Source organism: Python bivittatus, unplaced genomic scaffold (assembly GCF_059951505.1).
Source record: "Python bivittatus isolate LINGU-HERP-01145 unplaced genomic scaffold, Pbiv_v1 ctg000700_np1212, whole genome shotgun sequence".
Taxonomy (NCBI): Eukaryota; Metazoa; Chordata; class Lepidosauria; order Squamata; family Pythonidae; genus Python; species Python bivittatus.
Window position 1 is genome coordinate 16,006,642 of NW_028277098.1, and position 23,586 is coordinate 16,030,227.

General features: G+C 35.0%; 1 protein-coding gene across 1 annotated transcript in view; it reads left to right on the forward strand.

Annotated features, from left to right (window-relative positions):
• LHX9 (LIM homeobox 9) overlaps positions 1-5,134 on the forward strand; it is a 33,956-nt gene extending 28,822 nt beyond the window's left edge. Inside the window, exon 5 of the mRNA XM_088153500.1 lies at positions 3,771-5,134. Within this exon, the coding sequence (XP_088009626.1) occupies positions 3,771-3,827 (57 nt within the window). The 3' untranslated portion in view covers positions 3,828-5,134. The remainder of the gene's footprint in view (positions 1-3,770) is intronic.
• The last annotated feature ends 18,452 nt before the right edge of the window (positions 5,135-23,586 follow it).

A 23,586-nucleotide genomic window follows, 5' to 3' on the forward strand; every position in this document is an offset into this window, starting at 1 on the left:
AGCTTGAGTGAGCAACTAATAGACAGGTTTCACGTATCATGCTAAACCATTGCTTAGTAAGAGCTTGAGTGAGCAACTAATAGACAGGTTTCACGTATCATGCTAAACCATTGCTTAGTGAATAAACCATAACTGACTGGGTTGGCTGAGTCATAAAGTCTTGATTTATAAACCATCACAGCAAACCTCACACATTACATTAAGGCTAAATTAAACATATGGCTTAATGTGGTGTATGTACCCTATCACTGACTCCATGCTTCAGATATTTATTCTTCAGGATTTGTAATACCCCAGCTATGTCTAAATACATGTGCTGAATAACATTTAGATATTAAGTTTTCAACTAACTTAGGCTATTTATGAATGTCAGTTTTTATCATTCTGTCCTGCAGGCTAGAAAATATTGCTAGAAAATAGAATAGCCTCAGAGAGAATGAGTGTCGGCTACGTGTGTCTAACACAAACTTTTTTTGGGTAAAACACATTGATCCTAGAAGCATAATATCCACTCAACTGTACAAACAAATAAAGTTTCCAGCTTAATCTGGCTTGCAGTGGAACTCATAGCAAAACATTAGCATAGCCAAGATTAAATTAAATAACAATTCTGTTGATTTAAAGAAAAGAATTAAATGTCTACCCAGTTTTATCCCATGGAAATAAAAAGGATTTCAAAGTAAAGTGCATAAATTTTGCTAGATATTATCAGTAGATTTGAGGCTAATATTATTTTTCCCTATTAAAATAGCAATGCTTTTCTCTTTGTCTGCTCTAGATTAATTATATTTAAACAAGTGGGTTTATTCTGAGCCAAGTGGCTTGGGAATTGCAGCCGTTACAATATCTGTCTTGGATATTGTTTTTTCCTTCAATAAGTAAAAAATCCAGCATGTGCATATCAAATGCTTTTAAATCTCAGTGGGACAAGGTGGAGTAAGTCTAGAATAATAATAATAATTTTTGCAAAATCACCAACACAACTTTTGGCTTTAAAACATGAATTTCCATTATTAAAGTTCAGATTTATTCAGATTTTCAATCATTTTCAGAAGAAGATGGAAATAGGCAAAACATAATTTCTTAAAATGTTTGAACAATTACTTAAATATATTTATTCACTGCTGTTTTGAACATACTTGCATTTTTTTTAACATGGGTAAATGCTGGCCATTTTAATGTATTACTTTCAAAAGGCAAGTTCAGCAAATATGTGAGTAATACTGTGCTGCTGTCATACTGTAAGTCTGCCTGTTTTAACTCACTGGGAGCTTATTTCCAAGTAAACATATATATTGTACTGCGCTACCTACATGGAACTTCACCTAGGGTTGATTTGTTTTGTATGAATTTATAATTAATATTCAAAATGACACATATAAAGGCAGACATACTGGCCATAGCAGACCCATAGCCACACTTGGTGAATCCAGCATAATTCAGTGGGTTAAAAATGTAATCATAATATGATTGAGAATCAGCCCCATTGGACCCAATGGAATTCATTTTTGATTAGACATTATTTGGATTGCACTGTATGTAAGTTTCATTCTGTGTTTGATGGTGGCCACTCCCCCACCCCCATTTTTTTCCTTAAAAAGGCAAACAAAAGCTCTCTTCTCAGTATGAGAAAATATTTTATGTTAAAAACAAAATCCTTTTGAAAATTGAAATTCTTGGAAGCTGCCAAACTCAGAAGCCTTGTGGATGTATTGCTGATTGGAAATACCTTTCCTAGTTTACAGTTGCAAGTGGTTGATTTTTTTTTTTTTAATTTAAGCTAAAGTCTGAATGGTCTGGGCAGTGGTGAATGTTCATTTGTATCCTTTATTCTGGTAAAACACTAATTAAACAGGGGAGACTTTCCAAAAACTGTCAAAATCATGTTTTGGATGGATTGTTAAGAATAACTTTTGCACAAATGTTTTATATTTTGTCCATCTTCTCTCTGTTATTCCCTTCCCCTTTCCTTTCAATCATACCTCTCTCTTTTTATTTAAAGTCTTTTTTTTTTTCATGATTATTTGAAAGCGGGAGAGGGGGCTTGATCTCCAATAATGAGTAGATACATACTGACAGTTCACTGCCCATATTAAAGTGCATTATTCTAACTTTTGCTCAGGGTTTTTAGAAAATTAGCACAGAAAAGTAGCTTATTTTTTAAAGAAAAACAATGGAAGAGATGTTAACACTGTAACGGAGAAAATGTGTCTTTGTTGTTATATATTTAGCCAGTGTGGTCATGATCTTCTAGAAGGCTTAAGGCTGCTGACCTAAAGCACATTTAGAAGGAAGGAAGTTCAATTGACATGAGTGGAATTTACTTCCAAGTTGATATAGTTAGGATTGAGGTGCCAATCTTGGACTTTTCCTGTTTCTATTACCTTATGGGCATTTACCACTAACCAGACCAAACAACCTTGGAAAGGCTGAGATCTTTATTAATACACTTTTACAGGTACAAAAAATTGATACGTATAAATTTTGTTCTTTGACAGAACTCTATGGTACTATAGATCTACTTTATTAAGTAGACTACTTATAACTCAGTTCTACAATGTGCCTTATGCTATAACTTGGGAGTAAGCTTGTGGAAAAAAAAAATCAGGATATATATGTGTTGTTTGTTAAATTAACTGTTTTAAACCCTTTTGACACCTCACTAGTTTTGTACTGTTTTACCTCTTATTTCTGAAACTCTTTTTATGGTGTAACCTGGTAGAGGGGACAAACATGTCATAGAAAGCAGTTGTGCACTCTTTCGGATATAGTTGATAAATTCAATAATCTTATATATTGAGCTTCGTGTTTATAGTACAGTTAAGTGGTCTAGCAAAGTTGTCCATGTTTTGTTTTATTGAAAAATGCATTGTATAGAAACTATTTCCCCTAAATATTTATGGACCAAACAATTGTGATATATCCTATTAAATTTGTGTGAATAAACCATTTTGAATCAAAGGAGTTTTATTTACTATCAGTTTTCCTTTTTAAAAATTGGAGTCTTTCCTGACTGTGGCAGTGTGTTGTGTTGCTTTACAGTATGTGTGAATTTGTGTGAAGTGCTTAACACATTAATGGGAATCTTACAGCAATTATAAAATAGGATTATTTCTAGTTTTTGTTTAATAATAATTTACATGATGCAATTTAAGATTTCTATTTTTAAAAATTGAAAATAATGCCCCACTGATTGATATTACAACCCAGTCTTAGTTTGCAATGTTTAATAATATGGCTCTGATCCATTGAGCTCTAGTTATACTTAAGGCCAATGGAAAATTGGACAAATTAATTGTAACTAACTTGAGTCCCATTGAATGCAAATGCAACTAGCTTGAGGTGGTTTGGAATGGGAATTCCTTTCAAGTCATAGAGAGCACAGTTCAGAATTTTAAACCAAATTAAGTCTCATTAAATGGAATGGGACTTAAATTAATATTGATTCAGTGCATTTCATTGCATTTAATGAGACTTAGTCACAAACAACAGTTACTGGGTTGTGCCTGTTTGTGTTTTAAGGACAGGTTGGCATATTTCTTTTAAAATAATTAAAAAATAAAACCAATCCCAACCCCAACCAAATAATCTAAAACCCAAAGCCCAGAGAATATAGGAATGGAAGTAGTAATTGCATGAAAAAATAATAAATTATGGTGAACTGCATCACAATTTAGTTGCTAGGTATATTGAACACAATCTAAAAGTACAGACCCCTAAAAGCCAGGTTGCTCTGTAGTTTAATAAATTGTCACTATGATTTCTTTCAGGGAGAACAAATCTTGGGGCATTACAGCCAAACATCCCGACGTTTGAAAATTCCCTAAAGTATTAAAAGAAGGGGAAAGTTTGATCGGAAATCCACTGCAGTGAAGACAAAGACAATATTAGGTTATGATAAACCATACATTCAAAATTTATTGAGCCAAAAATAATTTTTTAAAGACAGACTCAATGTCATTTCCTGAATGTTAACATGACATATGTGATTTGATGGTGTCTAATTAAACACTTGGAGGCTGTGTGTGACATCAGAGCAACCTGGCAGAACTACCCAGTCCAATTTAAGAAGATTTTTCCTTTTTTATGAATCTATTTAAATTCACATTTGTCAAGCAAAAATACCTGTAAAATAAGATCCCAAACCTGAATTCATTCATACTGCTTGCCAATGTGTATTAGTCATATATGTTCGATGGCATTTTGGTAAATTTAGAGAAGTTTCTCACTCATTTAAGATATTAGGGATCAACATTAGTATTATTTGTTTCTGACTTAAAATTTAAAGCAACCTGCATGCACTTTTTCATCTGTCACCTAGAGTGTACTTTTTCTGTATGATGCATTTCGCTTTGATGTTTCCTGTATAGTAGTTTCATTAATAAATATTTTACTTGATGCAAACCTAGTTAACCCAGACATAACTATTGAAATTATTATTATTATTATTTTTTACAAAATCATTTTTTTACAAAATCCATGCAGTAGATATATTCCCCACCCTTGCAAATGTTTTTGGAGCATATGAAGCAAAAGAGGCTATTGAACAACATAAAATTACTTCCTTGATATTCTTCTGACTTCCTTTTCTTTTCATTTCCCCCCTGCACAATTAATATAATTCATCTCACTCACAAGGGCACAATCCAGCCAATTTTCAATTGGTACTTCCCTTCTTGATATCAAATGAACTTTAGAATGTTCAAATTTGGTTACTTTGTATTTTGATTGCTTAAATATTACAACAAGAAACTTTGCATCCTGACCAGTGGCTACTAGCTTTCTGCACTCCTGTTAAAATATTTGATCCATTATTTTAGTAAAACTCGAGCAGATCAATATGAAATACCATGAATCATGTTAATTCTCAATAAGTTTACATATTCACTATGCAATGAAGAAAATCACTTAAGACTTCTTTTTAAACTAGTTCTTAGCAAAATTAAGCTGTGCACCATTCAAATCATTGGTGAATTTCAGTTATCAAGGTTAAGATGTTATTATTTCTTTAGCATTAAAAGCCTTGTAATTGTTAAAAGGCACTATTGCCTGTGGAATATTTGAAGAACTATATTCCTTTCAAGCTGTACATCCAAAGCACATGTTAATTTGTTTAATAGGATTGCCAGAAAAAGAGAAAAAAAACCCTTCTTTTCATTTAAAACATTTTTTCGTAAATACAAATGAACCCTATGTAAACAATGTAACTTTTATGAATATGATCTGACATTAAAATATTTCATTTATGTGTGCATGCTGAGCATTTTGAATGTTTTCTTAAACTCCTTCAGTTTTATGAATAATGGGAAACAAAACAACACATTACCAAACAAGCTAGAACATAAATTGCATCTATAATACTCTGGACAATGTTATATTTCTGATGGTCATAGCATGCAAAATGTCTGCAAATATGTTTTCTATAAAAAACCACTGGGAATTTAAAACAGGCTTTCAAAACAATGGTATAAATATATATCACACTATTTTTATTTTTTCTTCTTACATCATTAAAAACTTGTGTTACATAGAATTATTGTAAGTTGTTAGGGCAGGGGCCTCATATTGTTTATAATATTTTCTAAAATACCATGTGTTGCTTTCCCAACAATACTAATGAATTTATTCCCTTTGTCATATAATGGAAAGAAAAAGGCTAGTCTTGCTTTCTACTTGAAAAGATGATGGGTGCTTTAGATGGATATTGCTACAAAGGAAACAGGGAACCTTGCATTTTCTGTTTTAAAAAACAAAACAAAATGACAATGCTGCCACTGTTTCCTCTAATTCCATTATTCTTTATAACCTTAAAATGCAGGAGTTTTCTTGTTAAGAATATCAATAAAGCTCTCTGGAGTTATATAAAATATATATATATATATTTTAAATCTAGTATCAGCTGTATTACTGAAGTTGAACCTTTGCTGTCTTAAAGGGTGAACCCTTTAGTCACTCTGCAGTGGTGAACTGGTGCAGCTGCAGTTACAGTTTTGATGAACTCCAAAGTAAAGTGGGTCTAGCAGCTACAGCTTTGAAGAGACCCCAATAAAATGAACTCAGGTAGCTGCTTTTTTCTGCTGCAGGTTTTTCCATTATCAGCAACAGAATTCTGGCTAGTATTAAAAATTGCACCAACTATGAATAGCTGCCACTGGCAATATAGTGCTGTGTCAATGGCATTGTGAAAAGTTAATACATTAGCTAGATTCATCCATCCAATAGTATGCTGGTCTGGACTTTTTTAAGGAGAAGGGCAGGGCAGGTGAGCTATTGAAAGCGAGCCTTCTTGAGATGTAGGGCTGGTAACCCAAGGATCCCAGATATGGACACCTTTCCTGGGCTGACCAATTTCCCTTTGGAGATTGAGCAGAAATTCTAGGCTATGCTCTATTATATCACACAAAGTGATTCTAGATAGCCATGAGATTTCCCCAGCAGGCCTGAGGTAAGTGTTTCTTTGATATGGAGACTTTACAAACCATCACTCTGAAGAACTGAAATAAAGTCATCATATAGTTTTATAATTTGACACAACACAGACTTTCCTGTTGTCCTAACTGCATCTTTGACACATTCATATGCTACATAATGCTCCCTGAGGTGATAGTAGATGGGAAAAATACTGCATTTTCTGAAACATAAAACTCTACCCTTTGAAGGCTGAGAAAATGTGGTATCTCTGCAACATAAAATCTACTTTGGATAAAAATACCTCAGATCTTCTAAATATCAATTATGTACAAATTATTAACATGGAACAACAAGAGTTTATAAGGAATGCCAATGACAACAACATGATTATCATATATTATTAAAAAGTGATAATTCATTCATCAGTTGAATAGTACCCAAGGAGAGCAGATCCTCCTAGATGATGGTGAATACTCATCTAGTATATAGCATGGTGCAGATGTCATAGGTCATGATCATATTAGCCTGCATACCCCAAGGACTGCTGATCATGGTTCAGGCACCACTTTGGAGACTGCCAGCTTTGAAGCAGTGTTGGTTGTTTCAGAATAGCATTGTTGCATATCAAATATGTAGTGAATAAGTATTTAACATAAGACTATAAAATTAGCAAGGATATATTTTCATTAAGAAACTGCCCCTTAAGTGGTTGCTTTGTTTTAAAGCAACAATAAAAGGAAAAGGTGAACTAAAAATGTCCTTGAGTCAATCATACTAGATAAATAGAAAAGCAGTTGGAATTAAATATTTTTCAGCAACAAATAGTATGATTTTATTAGCAGATATTCACTTTAAAGATAATATATCGGTCTTCCCTAACCTTGTGCCTTACGTGTTGAAGTCTTACTTCCTGTCTACATTGCAGAAAAGGAATTTATCTTACCTAAATGGGTAAGAAATTATGTTTGTGTTAGACTATGACCAACAGATTAAGAATTTCTTCCGTTATAAACTTCATGACATGGCAACTGCTGGAGATACTTCTCCAGCAGTCTCAGAAATGATGTGTGATGATCCAGGAACATGGTGGCTTTCTACAACAGCCTCACCCATCCCAGAATCTGGAGCGTGGTAAACTAGAGCCATAAGAATGTACATAGGAATGTAAGAAAGATTGAACTGAATGAAACAAAATGCCTATTTAGCCAAGTGTTTATTTTCTGCAGCGGAAGAGGAGATACTTTTAGGAATATTATCAAAGTATGAGGGCAATTGTCATTTTGCATTCTTTGCTTCCAAGCAACTATATTCAGTGGAAAGTCAATTTAGCAATCATGGTCAATAGACATAAGAAGGATTATCTACTGCAACATTTTTTGTTGTTTTAAAATTTATTTCTATGTTAGTTAATTTCACTGGTTCAATGACATTAAAAGAACATGCAAGTCAATAGTGGACTTTACTGCTACAAATTCTCTTTGTTTTTATTAGTAGATTAATTAAATAAGGTGTCAATTATTTCTTGGAGACCTAATTTTCGTAAGTGATACTCATCACTTATTGCATTCACTCACTGCACTAATCCACAATGTGTCCTACAGGAATTTGTATGAATCCAGCCATTTGATTTGGAAAACTTGGTTTAATGACTTAGGCTAGCCGATTTTTTACACTGCAATCCTATATTTACTCATCTGGGAGAAAGTTCTATGAATTCTCTGGGACTTATATTTAAATATGTATCGTAAAATCATAATGTTAATCTCTGATTTGCATATTTAAAAGCTAAAAATATATTAACAATTGGAAATCTCCACTTTAATTTTAAAGTAAAAAAAATTATAAGTCAGGGAAAATGTTTCCAATTGCCCTGAAAGTATACTTATATCCTACCTTTTCTCTGGGAGCTCAAGGGAGTATACACAGGTGTCTTGCTAATTTTATATCCACAACAGTCCAATTAAGGAAGGTGGCTAAGAGACAATGAGTAGTCCAAAGATATCTGGTGGCCTGTGTGTTGAGAAGAGATTTGAACCTGAGTTTACTCAATTCCAATCCAACATTTTCATCACTACATTATACTCATATTCAGGGCAAGGCAAGCTTTAAAAACCTGTCCTGAAAAAAAAAAAAGACAAAACAAATATTTTTAACAAAAGATATTACATGAAAATTAATTTGTCAGCTTGAAGTGGGAATCTGGGTGATGAGAAAAGATATCATCTTTATGATATCTGGGTGATATCATAAAAAGAGTATTGTCCTTCATTGTTATATTCTGTTCTATCTAAAATTAAATTTACTTGAATTCAATATAGTTGTTAAGCATCTACACTGATGCTTTCAGGCTTGCTTACCTGGCACAGGGAAATATTGTAAATGATTCAGAAGCAAACAAGGATAAAATATATGATACAGTGGCTAGAAGCATATTTAAATTTCAGCTCAGACATAGAATCATGAGAAAACATCCTCATGTTTTAAGGAACTTGCTCCCTGAAATGAAATCTTCACTGAATATTGCCTTAAACCAGTACTGTTGGCACTCCAGAATTTCAAGCAAGGGTTTTTTCAGCCTAAGTGGAAATGACAAGAATTGAATTTAAGGCTTTTGGTACGCAAAGCACATGCTATATAATGGAGACATAGCTTTCTTCCACCTAGTGCCTTCCACATATGTTGGACTGAAACTTTTAGGAATTATAAGAAGTATTGTCCAAGGTATCTGAAAGAGCACCAGGTTGAGAAAAGCTGCTCCAACTGACTGTGAAACTTTGTACACTATCTCCCTCCATTTTTTCATGCTGTAATCTGAGATGGTTGCAATACTTTATTTTCCTACTAGCAGCAATTCCTATTTATCTATTCTCCAAATCCAGTAAGAGTCAAATTACTGAATGATTATAAGATCACTCAGGATCAATGAATGTTCTTATAATCAAATATATACTCAAAAATAGCACATTAATTAATTTTCATGTATTCACTTTCATGCTGCAGAAACAGCATGAACATACTGAACATTCTCAGATTATAGGGATTTTGGCAATGCATTGTCAAAAAGGAGATGTATCATGGGGAAATAAAAGGACAACTGAGGACAGATACTTATATGCATAAAACATGCATGTAATAATTATTCATACAATTGAAGAAATAATTGTCATAATTTAGATATCATACATAGTAAAGAAGATGGTGACCAAGTGATCACGTTCCCTTCTCAGCAAAAATAGACTGAGACTGGATAATTGTTCAGTCAGAGGATGCCATTAAGACAGGATTGTATTAGGATGTAGAACTTAGCTATTCACTAGTATTTAGACCAATTAAGTTGGTCTTAATGGCCCACTTGCTTTGGAAGTTATTGCAATGCATGTAGACTTTTGCACAGTAAATGATACTGTTTGCAACGGACACATATATAGGGTGATAGACAAGGGTCTGCTTATGAGTTAATGTTAGATGAATTGGATAGTAGAATACTGCGGCTAGTAGGTTAGAAAGCTGCGGTTTTCCAAAGGGCTGGCCCAAGAGAGTCTATAACACTGCTTTTTAAAAATCATCAGTGTTTTTTTCCGGCAACTATTGGCTTTTCTTCCACAGCTGTCTGGTTTTCCAGCTATAGCCCATGCTTAGGTGTAAATATCTCAGAAACTCTTATCAACAATTTTCCATTTCTATCTGTTGCTCCTTTGTTTCTTAGTAAGGACACAAACATGAATATTGGGGCCCATGATGCCCCTATAATAAATTGTAGAAATTGATGTTCAGTTATGCCTACTTCAAGCAACCTTCTTTCTCATCGCTATCCTATTGACACTCCTGCCACTGGTAATTTAAAAGGATTTTTGCTTTCTAACCTTGTATTATCGCATAGCTATTATGTATAAAGTTATTTTTGGTCCACCCATTTTGAATTTGTAACAAATAAGATGAGACTTGCATATACCATTCCCAAATGTTCAGTCAATCAATCAATCAATCAATCAATCAGTCAATCAATCATTCAATCAATTCTTTATTTCAGTCAAGGACCAGCATAAAAACAAGAACAAAAACTAAGACAAAGCAATAACAGCAACATACAGAAAACAGTTTTTTATTATACTCTAATCTAACATCAAACCTAAGCCCTATAACTGTAGGAGAAGATGAAATCTGTCCTACTTGAATTAAATGGTCATCACAACAGGGAGAAACACTGACTATCTGAGTCAGCATATCGAATTTACACTGCAGTAACGAATACTTCAAATGAGTCATCTATAAGCCACTGTTTTAATCTACTTCAGTTATTCCAATCTGCTCTCATATTATCTAAAGACTAGGAAAATATTGGTTTGATTTAGCTTGCTTGGAAGCTATGAAAGCCCTGATATGGCAACATTTCATTTTCATGCTGACATTGTGCCTTTTCATTTTTGAACTGCATCTGAAATTTGGGGCTTCTAATTCTTTTTTCTAATGTACTTTCCACCCTCATCTCCATTTCCCACGGTCTGTTTTCTTCCTTTAACATCTCTAAATATTCAGTACCTGAGTGATTTGACGTTTCTTTTCTTTTACCAGCTCTTTTGAAAAGCCTCTTTTTTTTCAAATTTTTTCAACGGTAACAGACTAATGTCTTCCTCACTGATTCCCTCAAACGGTAGATACTGGGCCTCATATTCTTTTCTTAAAGCAGCTTTGCTCATTGTCTGGAATCTGGCAGTAATTTCTGTTTACAGTATTGTTTTATCTTCTTTTTTCTGTGTAACTATCTTCTATATACTTTCTCTGTTGTTTTTAAATTTCTCTGGTTCTTTTTAAAGCATTTTTTTCCCTCAGACTTCATTGGTTCCTCTGATTCCTGCCCCCCTTTTTTCCTTCAATCTTTTCTCAGGGAAATTCCTTCTTCTGAATTTCACATCCCATCAGCTAAGTTGCGATATTTCTTTCTAGGAATTCCTAGCAGTAAAAGCAACTTTGAATGTTTGATAGGCAGAAGAAACAGGAAGAGACGTCAAGTGTTTTCTGTTTTAAATGAAAAAAACCCAAATAAGGGAGAATGGAAAACATGTTTGAAGTGGGTAGGCCCTAAGCCAGTGTTGTCCAAACTTGGCCACTTTAAGATGAGTGGACTTCAACTCCCAGAATTCCCCAGCCAGCATGGGAGTTGAAGTCCACTCATCTTAAAGTGGCCAAGTTTGGACAACACTGCCCTAAGCTGAAGGATGAAAGCAGAGAACGCACAAGCCTTTGCCAGAAATACTCACTTCACTTTATTACAACCCCTATGGCACTTCCCATTTGGCCCCATCACCTTCGAGCCATTTGTACCCACATAGGCTGGATTCACACATTCCACTAGACCACTGTTTAACACTGGCTTTTTGACTGTACCACAGCTGGAAAGGTGAACACTTCAGGCCGAGTCATAAACCGTGGTTTATGAACCACAATGTGTAACAATAGTACGGCTTAGTTTCAATGCACTAAGATACCCCCTTTGAGTTAGAGCCCTGTGAAATCAGAATTTGACATTCTGGATGAGGGAAAAGGTTCCCGGGTTTAGACTTCTGCCACATCAAAATGGTGTGCAGTGGGTCCAAAGGGATGGGAGCAAAAGTGCCAGGGCCTCATTCTTCGCATACAACTGCAATCAAGAAAATGCCAGAAAAGAGGTTGGATAATTCTCCTTTCTCCTTTTCCAACTGCTTTCTTTTCTGTGGGTATGTCTTTTGAGGGCAGATGGGATAGGGAAAAGGGCAACAGTTTTATAGTTCTTTTTGTCATTTGTGCTAGAAGACCAATTAAATCCAGTTGAAAGGGGACCCCCCCCCCCAGTGGCTAGCATTTCACTGTTTTTCTGCTGACCCTGTTCAAACAAAGAAATGGCCAGATTTTTACTGTTTCACCCCTGAACCTGTTAAAAAAAAGTCCATCAGCCTAGCAGCCCAGTACAAAAATGGCCATCAAGGGCAGAGAGCGGGTGTGTGGAAGGGAAACATTTCTGGAAGATGGACTGAAGCTCAGCAGGTGCACTGGACTGCTGTGCTTGAACCAGCAGGGTGGGAAAACTGATGCAGAGCAAGAAAATGTGAGTGGAGGTGGCCTTCCCAGCAGGGTAGATGCAGGCTGTGAAATACTTCTTTCCAAAATAATAAGCTGTCCTCATGTTGGGGCAAGGAGGAAGTGTGGATCAGTCCAGCTTCTCATCCGGCAGCCTATTTCTGGTACTTCCAAAATAGCAAACCAAGGACTAGAACTCAGGCCTCCCCACTCCTAGTCCAATACCTTATCCTTTAGACCAAATTCAGTGCTCATGAATGAGCACTAAGTTTGGTCTAGTGGACAAGGTATTAGACTAGGAGTGGGGAGACCTGAGTTCTAGTCCTACATGGAAGCCAACTAGGTGACCTTGGGCCAGTCACTCTCTTTCAGGAAGAAGGCAATGGCAAACCACTTACAAAAATGTTGCCTAGAAAACTGCAGGGACTCACTCATGTATCTGCCAGGAGTCAAGTCTCACTTGAAGACAAAAAAAAAAAAAAAAAAGGTTTCAGAATAGACTGAGCTATAGAGCATCATTAAGCAATCATAGGCGTTTCTTTTAATATAGCCTTCTTTTCCATACATATATGTATTATATACATGTTTGCCTTCAAATACTCAGAACATATTCTAACTAAAACCATTCAAATCAAAATAAACTTTCCTATGCAGCATACTAGCAGTTGTAATTTTCCTATTTGCTGTATAGCGCAGCATTGCTTTCAAAGCTTAATAGTTTCAATGAAACAAAGCATCCCTGCTCTGAAAATATTTTCTGTTGTGCACTTTTCTTACCTTGTATACTTCCAATGTGGCAGAGACATGAACAGCCAGGGAATATTCAGGCATTTGCCCACACATAGCATTCTGCAGCATTTTTAGATTAATTTTGTGCCTCTAATCCTGTGTAGTCTCCATTGGACAGCTAAGAAGACTTAGGGATGGTTCAACAGGAAAAGCATTCATTGAGTGAAAGTGCCATGTTTAACATCTTTTCTCTCAAAGGGTCAGAAGTGAAGCAGGAGCCACAGATCAGGAAAATAATTATTGTTCTTTTATAGCCCCACCACATACCTGCTTATGTGAGGATCTTGACTTTTGCCCACTGGCTGGAGGAATGGCTTCTATTTTTGATAGTGGATGGTCAGAGAGATATTATTATTATGGTTGGTCACACAGTCAGCTAGACGTTTAGACTGGATTTCACATTTTTACCCACCTATCGAGTCCTTCCCGAGGACCTGGGATAGACAGATGTTGTTTGATGGTGTTTTTTATTATTCTTATTCTTATTGTTGTTGATCGCACAGTCAGCCAGATGTTTAGACTGGATTTGGCATTTTTATCTACCTATTGAGTCCTTCTCAAGGACCTGGGATAGGTTGAAGATGATGATGATGATGATATAATAATAATAATAATAATAATAATTATTATTATTATTATTAAATAATAATTATTATTAATAAAAGAAAGTGCTTTGATATAATTCTTCACTAAGCCAGTTAAGGAGAATACCCTGGCATGGGAATGCTTGCTACCTATCTTTAAAGAGAGCATGTAATTGGTGGATTTTGCATAACAAAAGATAAGGTAAAGACTCAGACTGTGATATTTAGTTGCCATGGAGATGTGATGCTTGTTGTGGCTGAAATGAAAGTGGCTGAAACAAGAAGATAATAAGGAAAAAAAGGAGAGAGGCTTGTCTTTTTATTTTTCCTGCTTGGGACATTTTTACTTTTGGATTAAAAATGACTACTAGAAAAATGGCAGGAGAGGGCAGAAGAGACTCGTTAGAACAACCTGCAATTACACAAGATATACTTCAGACATGTTTCGAACAAATGTCAGATAAATTTGATCAGATGGGAAATGGATGCTTTTGGAAAAAGAATGGATGAAAGATTTGTAAAGTGAAGAGAGGAGATGAAAGAAGATGTTAAAAAAAAAATCTGGGGTGGTAAAACAAATTAATGATAGAGTGGAAATTTTAGAGAGTACGTCAGAAGTCCAAAGCAGAGAGTTGGAAAGAGAATTGGATAATTTGGCTTTACAGGAATTGAGAGAGAAAGAATTCTGTTTGAGATTTAGAGCTGTTCCGAAGGCTTCAGATGAAAATATTAGAAAGTGGTTTATTAATGTTTTGGCAATTTTTTTGGATCTGGAAGAGGAAGATGTAGATGCGAAAATTGATAAGATTTATAGAATAAAGTCCAGATATGCCAGATTGAGGAACATTCCTAAGGATGTTTTGGTGCATTTTGTTAGAAAGAAGACAAGGGATCAAGTGTTGCAGCAGTATTTTAATATAAGATTAAAAGTGGATAATAGTGGCATAATTATTTTGAAAGAGATTCCCATCAGAATTTTGCATAAGAGAAAAGAATATTCCTTTTTGGCTGAAAAATTAAAACAGAAAAAGATTGCATTTCGATAGGATAAATTGGAAGATGTGATTTTTACTTTTAAACAGCAAAGATTCAAATTGAACCCTGTTCAGAAGATGAGAGATTTTTTAGAAAGATATAAAAGAGATTTGGAGTAGATGGAAATGGAGATCTCAGAAGGAACTACACAACAGATACAACAGCAACTGGAAAAAGATGATATTGAACTAGGTGCTACAGGTTTGGACTTTTCTAAATTTTTGGACTAACTATGGATTACAAATGTTTAACATGGAATATAAATGGAGCAAATGCTCCTCAAAAAAGAAAAAAACCATTATTTGAAAAAATTAAAACAAGACATTATTTGCCTGCAAGAGACTCATATCAGGAAAAAATATATAGAATATTTGACCTACAAATCTTCGGGTGAAAATTTTATTTCAGCAGATATTAAAAAGAGAAATGGAGTTGCTTTGTATATTAATCCTCAACTGAACCTAGAATGTGTATTAACTGATGAACATGGCAGATTTGTTGGAATAGAAGTTATATTATATGGAGTTAAAATGATGACCCTGGGACTTTATGCCCCAAATGAAAATAAAGTGACTTTTTATAAACAATTTATGGAGGGACTAATGGATTTTCTTATGAAAGTTGGGGGGATTGGAATGGAGTGGTTTCCACCCAGCAGAACAGGACTTCTGAGAAAAATATTAAAATTACTCAGGGTAAGTTGCCAAAAGTTTTTTTTTTTTTTTGCACAATTTAGGATTGGTTGATATATGGAGACAGAAGAATGGTAGTTCAAGAGAGTATACCTATTTTTCAGAAAGATATAGATCTTTTTCAAGAATAGATATGATTTGAATTTCAAATGACTTGGCTACTAAAAATTCCAGAGTAGAGATTTTACAAAAGATTTTTTCAGATCATAATCCTGTGAGTCTGATTAATAAATAATAATAAAAAAGATTTCTTTCAGATGGAGATTAAATGAAGCATTGTTATAGAAAGATGAAATTGTTGAGGATTGTAAAAAGAAATTAAAAGAATTTTTTGAAAATAATTTAAATAAAGGTACTGATTTGAGAATGGTTTGGGATGCAAGTAAAGCCTTTATCAGAAGTTATCTGATACAATATAATTCTGAACTTAAGAAGAAGAGGCAAGAGAAAATACAAGTACTTTGGATGAAATAAAAAGAAAAGAAGAATTAAGGAACTCCCTAGGAAATATCTCCCAACAAATTAAGATTTTTATAGCAACAGTTATCTATGTTAACAATAAAAGAAATGGAAATGAAATTGAATTATAGAAAGCAAAGAAATTTTGAATTTGTGAATAAACCAGGGAAATGGCTGGCTTATAAATTATGAAGAGAAAAGAAAATGGTATTGAAACTACAGGAGGGAGATACTATGTTAATGGATAATGTGGCCATACAAATTTTTTTTTATCAATATTATTCTAATTTGTATAAAGGACATGATGTTCCGCTGGGGAAAATAGCTGAATATCTTAGAAAACAAAATTTACTGAGGATTACAGAAAAACAAAGACAAATTATGAATGGACCTATAATGAAAAGGGAAGTTTCAGAAGCAATTAAAAAGAGTAAATCAGGAAAGGTGCCTGAGTCAGATGGTCCATTGAGTTTGTATTGTAAGTGGTCTGAGGATGAACTTTTACAACCTTTACAAAATACGATGAATTCTATTCTGCAGGGAGCAGGATGCTGGAGTCTTGGAATGAGTCTAATATAATGTTAATACCTAAAGAGGGACAAGATTTGATTTCAGTAAAAAATTACAGACCAATATCATTATTCAATACTGACTAAATTGTTTAGAACAATTTTAGCTGAAAGATTAAAAATAATTTTGCAAGAATTTATTCATGAGGATCAATGTGAGCTTGTACCTAAAAGACAATTGAAAGATAAGGTTAGAACTGTGTTGGGCATTTTGGAATATTTGGAACAACATCATGAAGAACAAGCCACATTGATCTTTTTAGATGCAGAGAAAGCTTTTAACAATTTGAACTGGACTTTCTTGTTTAAATTTTTGGAAGCTATGAATTTTGGAGAGAATTTTATGAAATGGGTGAAATCAATTTATACTTCACAGACTGCACAAATAATCATTAATGGAGACTTACCAAACCATGTGAGATTCAAAAAGGAACAAGACAAAGTTGGCCACTGTCTCCTCTTTTTTTTAATTTTAGTTCTTGAAATATTGAACAGAGATATAAGACAAGATGAGAGGATCGTGGACATAAAGATTAAAAAAGAGTCATACAAGTTAAGAGCTTTTTGGTTTTGGTTTTGGCAGAACCTTTAAAGGAATTGAATTTTTTATGATTAAATTAAAGGAATTTGGGGCATTAGGTTTCAAGATTAATAAACAGAAGACAAAAATCTTAACAAAAAATATGAAGATACAAGATCAAACAGAATTGTTGAATAAAATGGGCTTTAAGATCGAGAAGAAGGTAAAATACTTGGGTATTACTATGACAAATATGAATTGTATGTTATTTCAAAATAACTATATTAAGACATGGAATGAAGTTTAAAAAGATATGTCAAGATGGGACAAATTATAACTGTCACTGTTGGGGAGAATTTCTGTGATTAAGATGAATGTCTTACCTAGAATGTTGTTTTTGTTTCAGACACTACCTGTTTTGACAACTGATGTACCATTTAAACAATGGCAGAAAGATATATCTAAATTTGTATGGCAAGAGAAAAAGTCATGAGTTAAATATAAGGTACTACAAGATGTGAAGGAAACAGGGGGATTGGGCGTACCAAATTTGAAATTATATTTTACTGCCTGCTGTTTAGTTTGGATGAAAGAGTGGGTGTTGTTAAGAAATAGAAGGTTATTGGACTTGGAAGGTCATGATCTCAGATTTGGGTGGCATGAATATCTATGGAATGACAAAGCTAAGATGAATGTAGTTTTTTAAAAAAGCATTATGTCAGTTAGGCTATTTTTAATGTATGGAATAAATATAAATTTAGGTTCTGCCCAAAAACACTTTGTGGCTTTCAGCACAAGAAGCATTTCATAGATGAGAAATGATAAGTAAACATAAATGGTTAACTTACTAATTTTCTCAAGGGGATTGTAAAATAAAATCTAGAGAAGATTTAACAATAAAAGGATATCCTTGTCAATGGTTTTCTCACGTACAATTCTTAGAAAGATTTAAAATGGATGAAATATTTTATAGTTTTGAACAATGTAAAACTGAATTTGAAACAGAATTATGTACTAATTATGAACATGTTATTGCTAAAACGTATAAACTTTTGTTAAAGACAGAAGAACAAGTGAAAGAATGTATGATAAAATGGGCTAAAAACTTTGGTTATAATATACAAATGGAACAGTGGGAAAATATATGGCTGAAAGGATTGAAGTTTACATTATGTTTTAACCGTAGAGAACTTTTATAAAATGATGTATTGTTGGTATTTGTCACCAGAGAAATTGTCTAGAATGTATAAAGATATTTTGAATCTTTGCTTGAAATGTGAACTACATGAAGATACATTTTATCATGTTTGGTGGATGTGTAAAAAAGCGAAAAAATTTTGGACACAAATACATATATTAATGCAAAAGTTTTTAAAGATTAAAGTACAATTGAATCCAGAGACTTTCCTTTTGGGACTAATGGACAGGCAAATAGAAAAAAGTAATGGAACTTGTTTTTGTATATGACAACTGCAGCGAGATTATTAGATGTTCAGAAATGGAAAGGTTTGACACTACCCACAATGGAGGAATGGGTTGGTGAAGATGATGGAACTTGTGGATATGGCTTCTTTGATCAGAGATAAAACAATACCTACATTTATGGCTGACTGGAAACCCCTTATAGACTTTTTGCATGAAACAGAAAAAAAATGCACTTATGAATTTGATGATTAGAAAAAAATTGGATAATAGAGGAAAGTAACCTTTTTTTTGGTAATCATAGATAATTTTGCCATTGCACTTGTATTTGCTGCAAAGGAAATCAGAAGCTTCTTTTCTTTTTATTCTCTCTGCTCTTTCTTTCTTTCTTTCTTTCTTTCTTTCTTTCTTTCTTTCTTTCTTTCTTTCTTTCTTTCTTTCTTTCTCTGTTCTTTTTACGTTCTATTAATTTGTGTTAGTTTTTATGTTCTCTGTAAAACTTAATAAAAATTTATAAAAAAAGGACAGATGCTAATCTTTTGAAAAAGTGTTGCTGTCACAGCTGCAGTTGCTCTTTTGGAACAGCAAGATGGTGAGTTTACAGTTTTCTTATGCAAATGAACATACACTCCTGTTACAGGTAGTCCTAGCTTAACAACAATAATTGGGACCGGAATTTCTGTCACTAAGTGATGTGGTCGTAAAGTGCAATGTCACGTGACCATGTCACTTAGTGACAGCAACCCCAGCAATCCCTGTTGCGGTAGTTAAGCAAGAATCGTGGGTCATTAAGTCAAGACCTCCTTGCAACTTTCTGCTGGCTTCCAACCACCAAATCAATGGGGAAGGCTGCAGAAAGTTGCAAGTCCCAGGTGGCTCACAAGCAGGCCGGCAGGCAGGCAAGTGGCTCCTGCTGGGTGGGGGAGGGTGTGCAGACAGCTGCAGTGGGATGCACAAGCAATTTTGGGCCTGGGGGTGGCTGCTACAGGGTGAGGGAGGGTGCATGTGTGGTTGCAGCAGTGCATGCAAGTTATTTCAGGCCTGGGGGTGGCTGCTGCTGCTGGGTAGGGGAGACTTATCTGAGCAACTTGCAACCTTCCCTGCTGGCTTCTCCATTGACTTGCTTGTGGGAAGCCACCAGCAGGGAAGGTTGCAAATGGTGATCATGCGACTGCGGGGTGCTGCAACCGTTGTAAGTGTTAGTTGGTTACCAAGAGCCCAGATCGCAATCACATGACCATGGGGGTGGTGTGATGACCAGAAATTTGAGGACCAATCATAAGTACTGCTCTTTCAGCACAGTCGCAACTTCAAACAGTTGCTGAATGAGTGGTTGGTAAGCAAGGACTACCTTTATACTATTTTACCACTGGGATCAGTTGTTTAATGTGAAGTATAGGTGATGATGATAAGCAAGTGTTCAAAAATATATATATATTTGCCTTGTCAAAGAGATGGAATTGTATGCCAGTCCCTGCCAAATACAGCTCGTGGTCAAACCCAGACCTATGGATATATAATGGAAATTCCTGTGACTAAATGCAAGACCAGGAAACGTGGTTTCTTTAAAGTGCTGCTGACAGCTATAATATGGGTTCCAATACCAGATCTTTCCCACTTCAGATGCAAATATTGCACACCTCTACTTGTGTTCAATGTATCAAACACACAGCTTAAGGTCATCTTCCTTAAAGCTAGTAAGGAAACTTTATAACTATCATGCTGAAGAGGTACATCATGTACAGGCATGCTCCATTTAGGACTAGCTTTAATTCTATCTTAAAAGTTACCTAGGCTCTTCCCGGAATAATAATTTACTCCTGCTCCTTGCACCATTCAGAAAATACTTTGATGTGTTTTGTTGCTTATAGCACTCTCTGCCATACTAACATTTTCTTTGTTGCCTCCTCAAAGCATGTTTTCTCTCAGAGACGAATGACATGTTGTTTTCTAAATGTCATGCCAGCCAAAAGATAGCTGAGCCTCAAAATATGTTAGAAGCATTTAAAAGAAATAGTACTGTTTGTAGTGGATAAAAGGAATAAGGTGAGGGCCAACTTTCCCCTTGATGAAATTTTGTTTAAGGGAACATCCTCAGAATTGACAGAAATCTGAGAAATCACATTATGAATAGCCAGGAGCCACACTGTGGATAGTTACAAGTCAGCTTTATAGCTCCTCTATGAATCAGAAATAACATCAGGATAACCGTTTCTAAGACACGGAGGCATTCACATGTGGCATTTTGTTATATTCTGAGAACTGAATATCAATCATTTTCCATAAGTCAAATCTGAAATGGAAGCACAAAGTTTACACTGATTTGATAACACATAATCTAACATACATTTCTTAGCAGATGATGCATAACAACATTGCAAGAAAACTTGCTATCGAATGCTCAAAAGTGTGACCAGAAGAATGTACTTCATCAGATTCCCGAAATCTGATGTTCTCCATATGTGAACTACAGGTTTTGTTATCCCTAAAGAGCATGGTATAAACCAATAGTCCCAATTCAGATCAGGACCACAGCAGGAGGAAAAGGCATGGAAGCTTCAGTATCCCCCTTTGTTTCAGTTTCACTGTTGCGGTCAGTTGATCTGGATATTCCTGTGATTTGGTTTTACGTTACATGATTGTACTAATGTGTAGAATTTCATTATTAAGCTGGCGGAGGGGAAGAGGGAAAGAAATAGCCTGTTTGATCAAGGACTAGATACAGTAACAGAAACAGAAGCTTTTTCACATTAATTTTAAAGTTTCTTCACTTTCATAATAGTTACTGCCAGAATGTGGTTTCACTGCTCAAAATGGTACCAGCATGACCAGTACACAAGCTTATGTCAATATCTCATACATGCCATTAAGTTATGATTAAAAAAGGCAGTCAATGTTAAACCAACATCTATTTTTCCAGGGTGCAGGTGGCTGGGTTGTACAAATTTCTTAACATTTCTATAGGTGAAATCAGAGCTGGACAGTCTGTGGCCACAGCACAGCATGTGGCCCTCAACTTAATTTCAATCCCTCTAAACAAAATATCAATTTTAACATCTGAATACAATTATTTCTACGATCTCTGCAGCCTTCAATCTGAATGATAACAATGTCAAAAAGGGGAATTAGAGATACTATAGGTGTCCCCACTCACTTTGGCCTCTGTCATACACTACTGACCTAACTCTGCACCCTCCAAGCAATTATCTCTGAAGTTACTGCCCAGGATAAGAGGAACCCAATAATGTTTATGACACTGTCTTCCAACAAAGAATGAAGATGATTATTTTAATTTTTTAAGAATCCTTTTTGTTTTTTAACCAGCCAGAGTGTAAATTAATGATTGCATAGTAACTCTCAATTCAAGCAAAACATAGCTAGACAATGTTCCTATTTGTATACATGTCAGTAGCTGTATCACTGCTTTCTTGTTTGACCTCAGTCCTAATATACGGCAGGAGAATTATTATTGTTCTGTCTCACGCAAATTGGAGTATAACTCCCAGAGAACAGTTAAAAAAGCAAACCAAGCTTTGTAATAACTTTATTCATATTATTCTTATCTTTTTCCACATGATCAAAACATACAGCTATCTCCTGACCTTGCTGTGCAAGTGCTTATTGTCTGCAGTCTCAGCCACTGTTCCTGAAAGAGCTTTTCCGGGAAATTATTTTTTCCATGCCACAAAGCACAGCTGTGATTCATGAACTGAAAGTACAGGAAGAGGCATTGCATATACAAGCCTTCTTCTAGTTACAGGGCATGCTGGAGGAAACTGTTGGAGACAAAGCACCTCACTGAGATGAATAGTGCTACTACCATGGCACAATGCACTTCGTTGAAGCAAATGAAGGGCTTTGGACAGTCCTGATATTGTGTATTGTAAATTGGATACAGAAAGCAATGGGCAATCCGTATAGGCACTCAGCGTGGGGTTGATGGGGTACCTCCAAGAGATACCAGTCCCTACTTACTCTGTCATAGTTTGGGCCTACATACCAGCAGCTTGCTGAAATACAAGTCTATGCTTGTCTGAAAACACCAGATATCCTAGGAGTCCTTCAATGTGACGAACTGTGGCCTCTGCATTCCATATTTCATTTCTCACCCTGTGACTGATTAAGGTGACACTCAGTGCAAGTCAAACTCTCAAGTCCTGCTCACATTATTTTCAGTTGTTAGGCGGTGGTAGAACTTAATCAGCAAACTACATTCTGGTTATCTTTGGTCCAGAGGAATTATTATAGATGATGCAATCTCTAGGCTAAGAATATCATATATATATTGTTAGTTAACTAAAGCTAAATGTTATTCAGACTAGAGAACATACATGGTTATTTTATGAACAGGTTTTACCAGGGTAGTCTCACAATGAGAGAGCGTAAGAAACATAATATATATATATAAATATATATTTTTAAAAACCTGCTGATACATTGTGAGTGAATACAAATCAAATTACAACTCACAACCAGAACTAGCAAAAGCCAGCACATTCTCCCAAATTAGGGTAGGCAGCTAGCATCCTGCCCTCTGTTCTGTAGTGCCCACTGCTTCTCAGAAGTGCACCACCAAAATTTAGTGGCAAACTTGAATAACAGCAATGCGATTTCCAGCTGTTTTTTTAAAATCTGGAAATGAAATAGAGTAGGAGTGTTAAGTCTCCAGTTGGATTAATGAATCTATAAAACATTCTTTTAAAGAAACTGGAAAAAGGGTAAAAATCCTCTTATGATGATGTCACATCATCATCGCAATTATTTATTGTAGACCTTGGCAGACAAAATAATAATTTTTAAAAATGAGGGCTTTGGCTGAAAAAAAGCTTACTGACTATCGTAAAGGAGTGGTTTTTAAAGGCTGACACTTTTTATTTATTTATTTCTGTCGTGTTCATCTTGCAAAAACTAGTTTTTTTCAGCACCTACCTAAGCAGATGGAGTGTGATACAAAACTGTGTTTTGCAGCAGTCTCTATTTTAGACACGACAGTCCACAAAGTGACAGGCTATGCAAAAATTGAGGTAGAAAAGGCTGCTTTGAATAAGCAA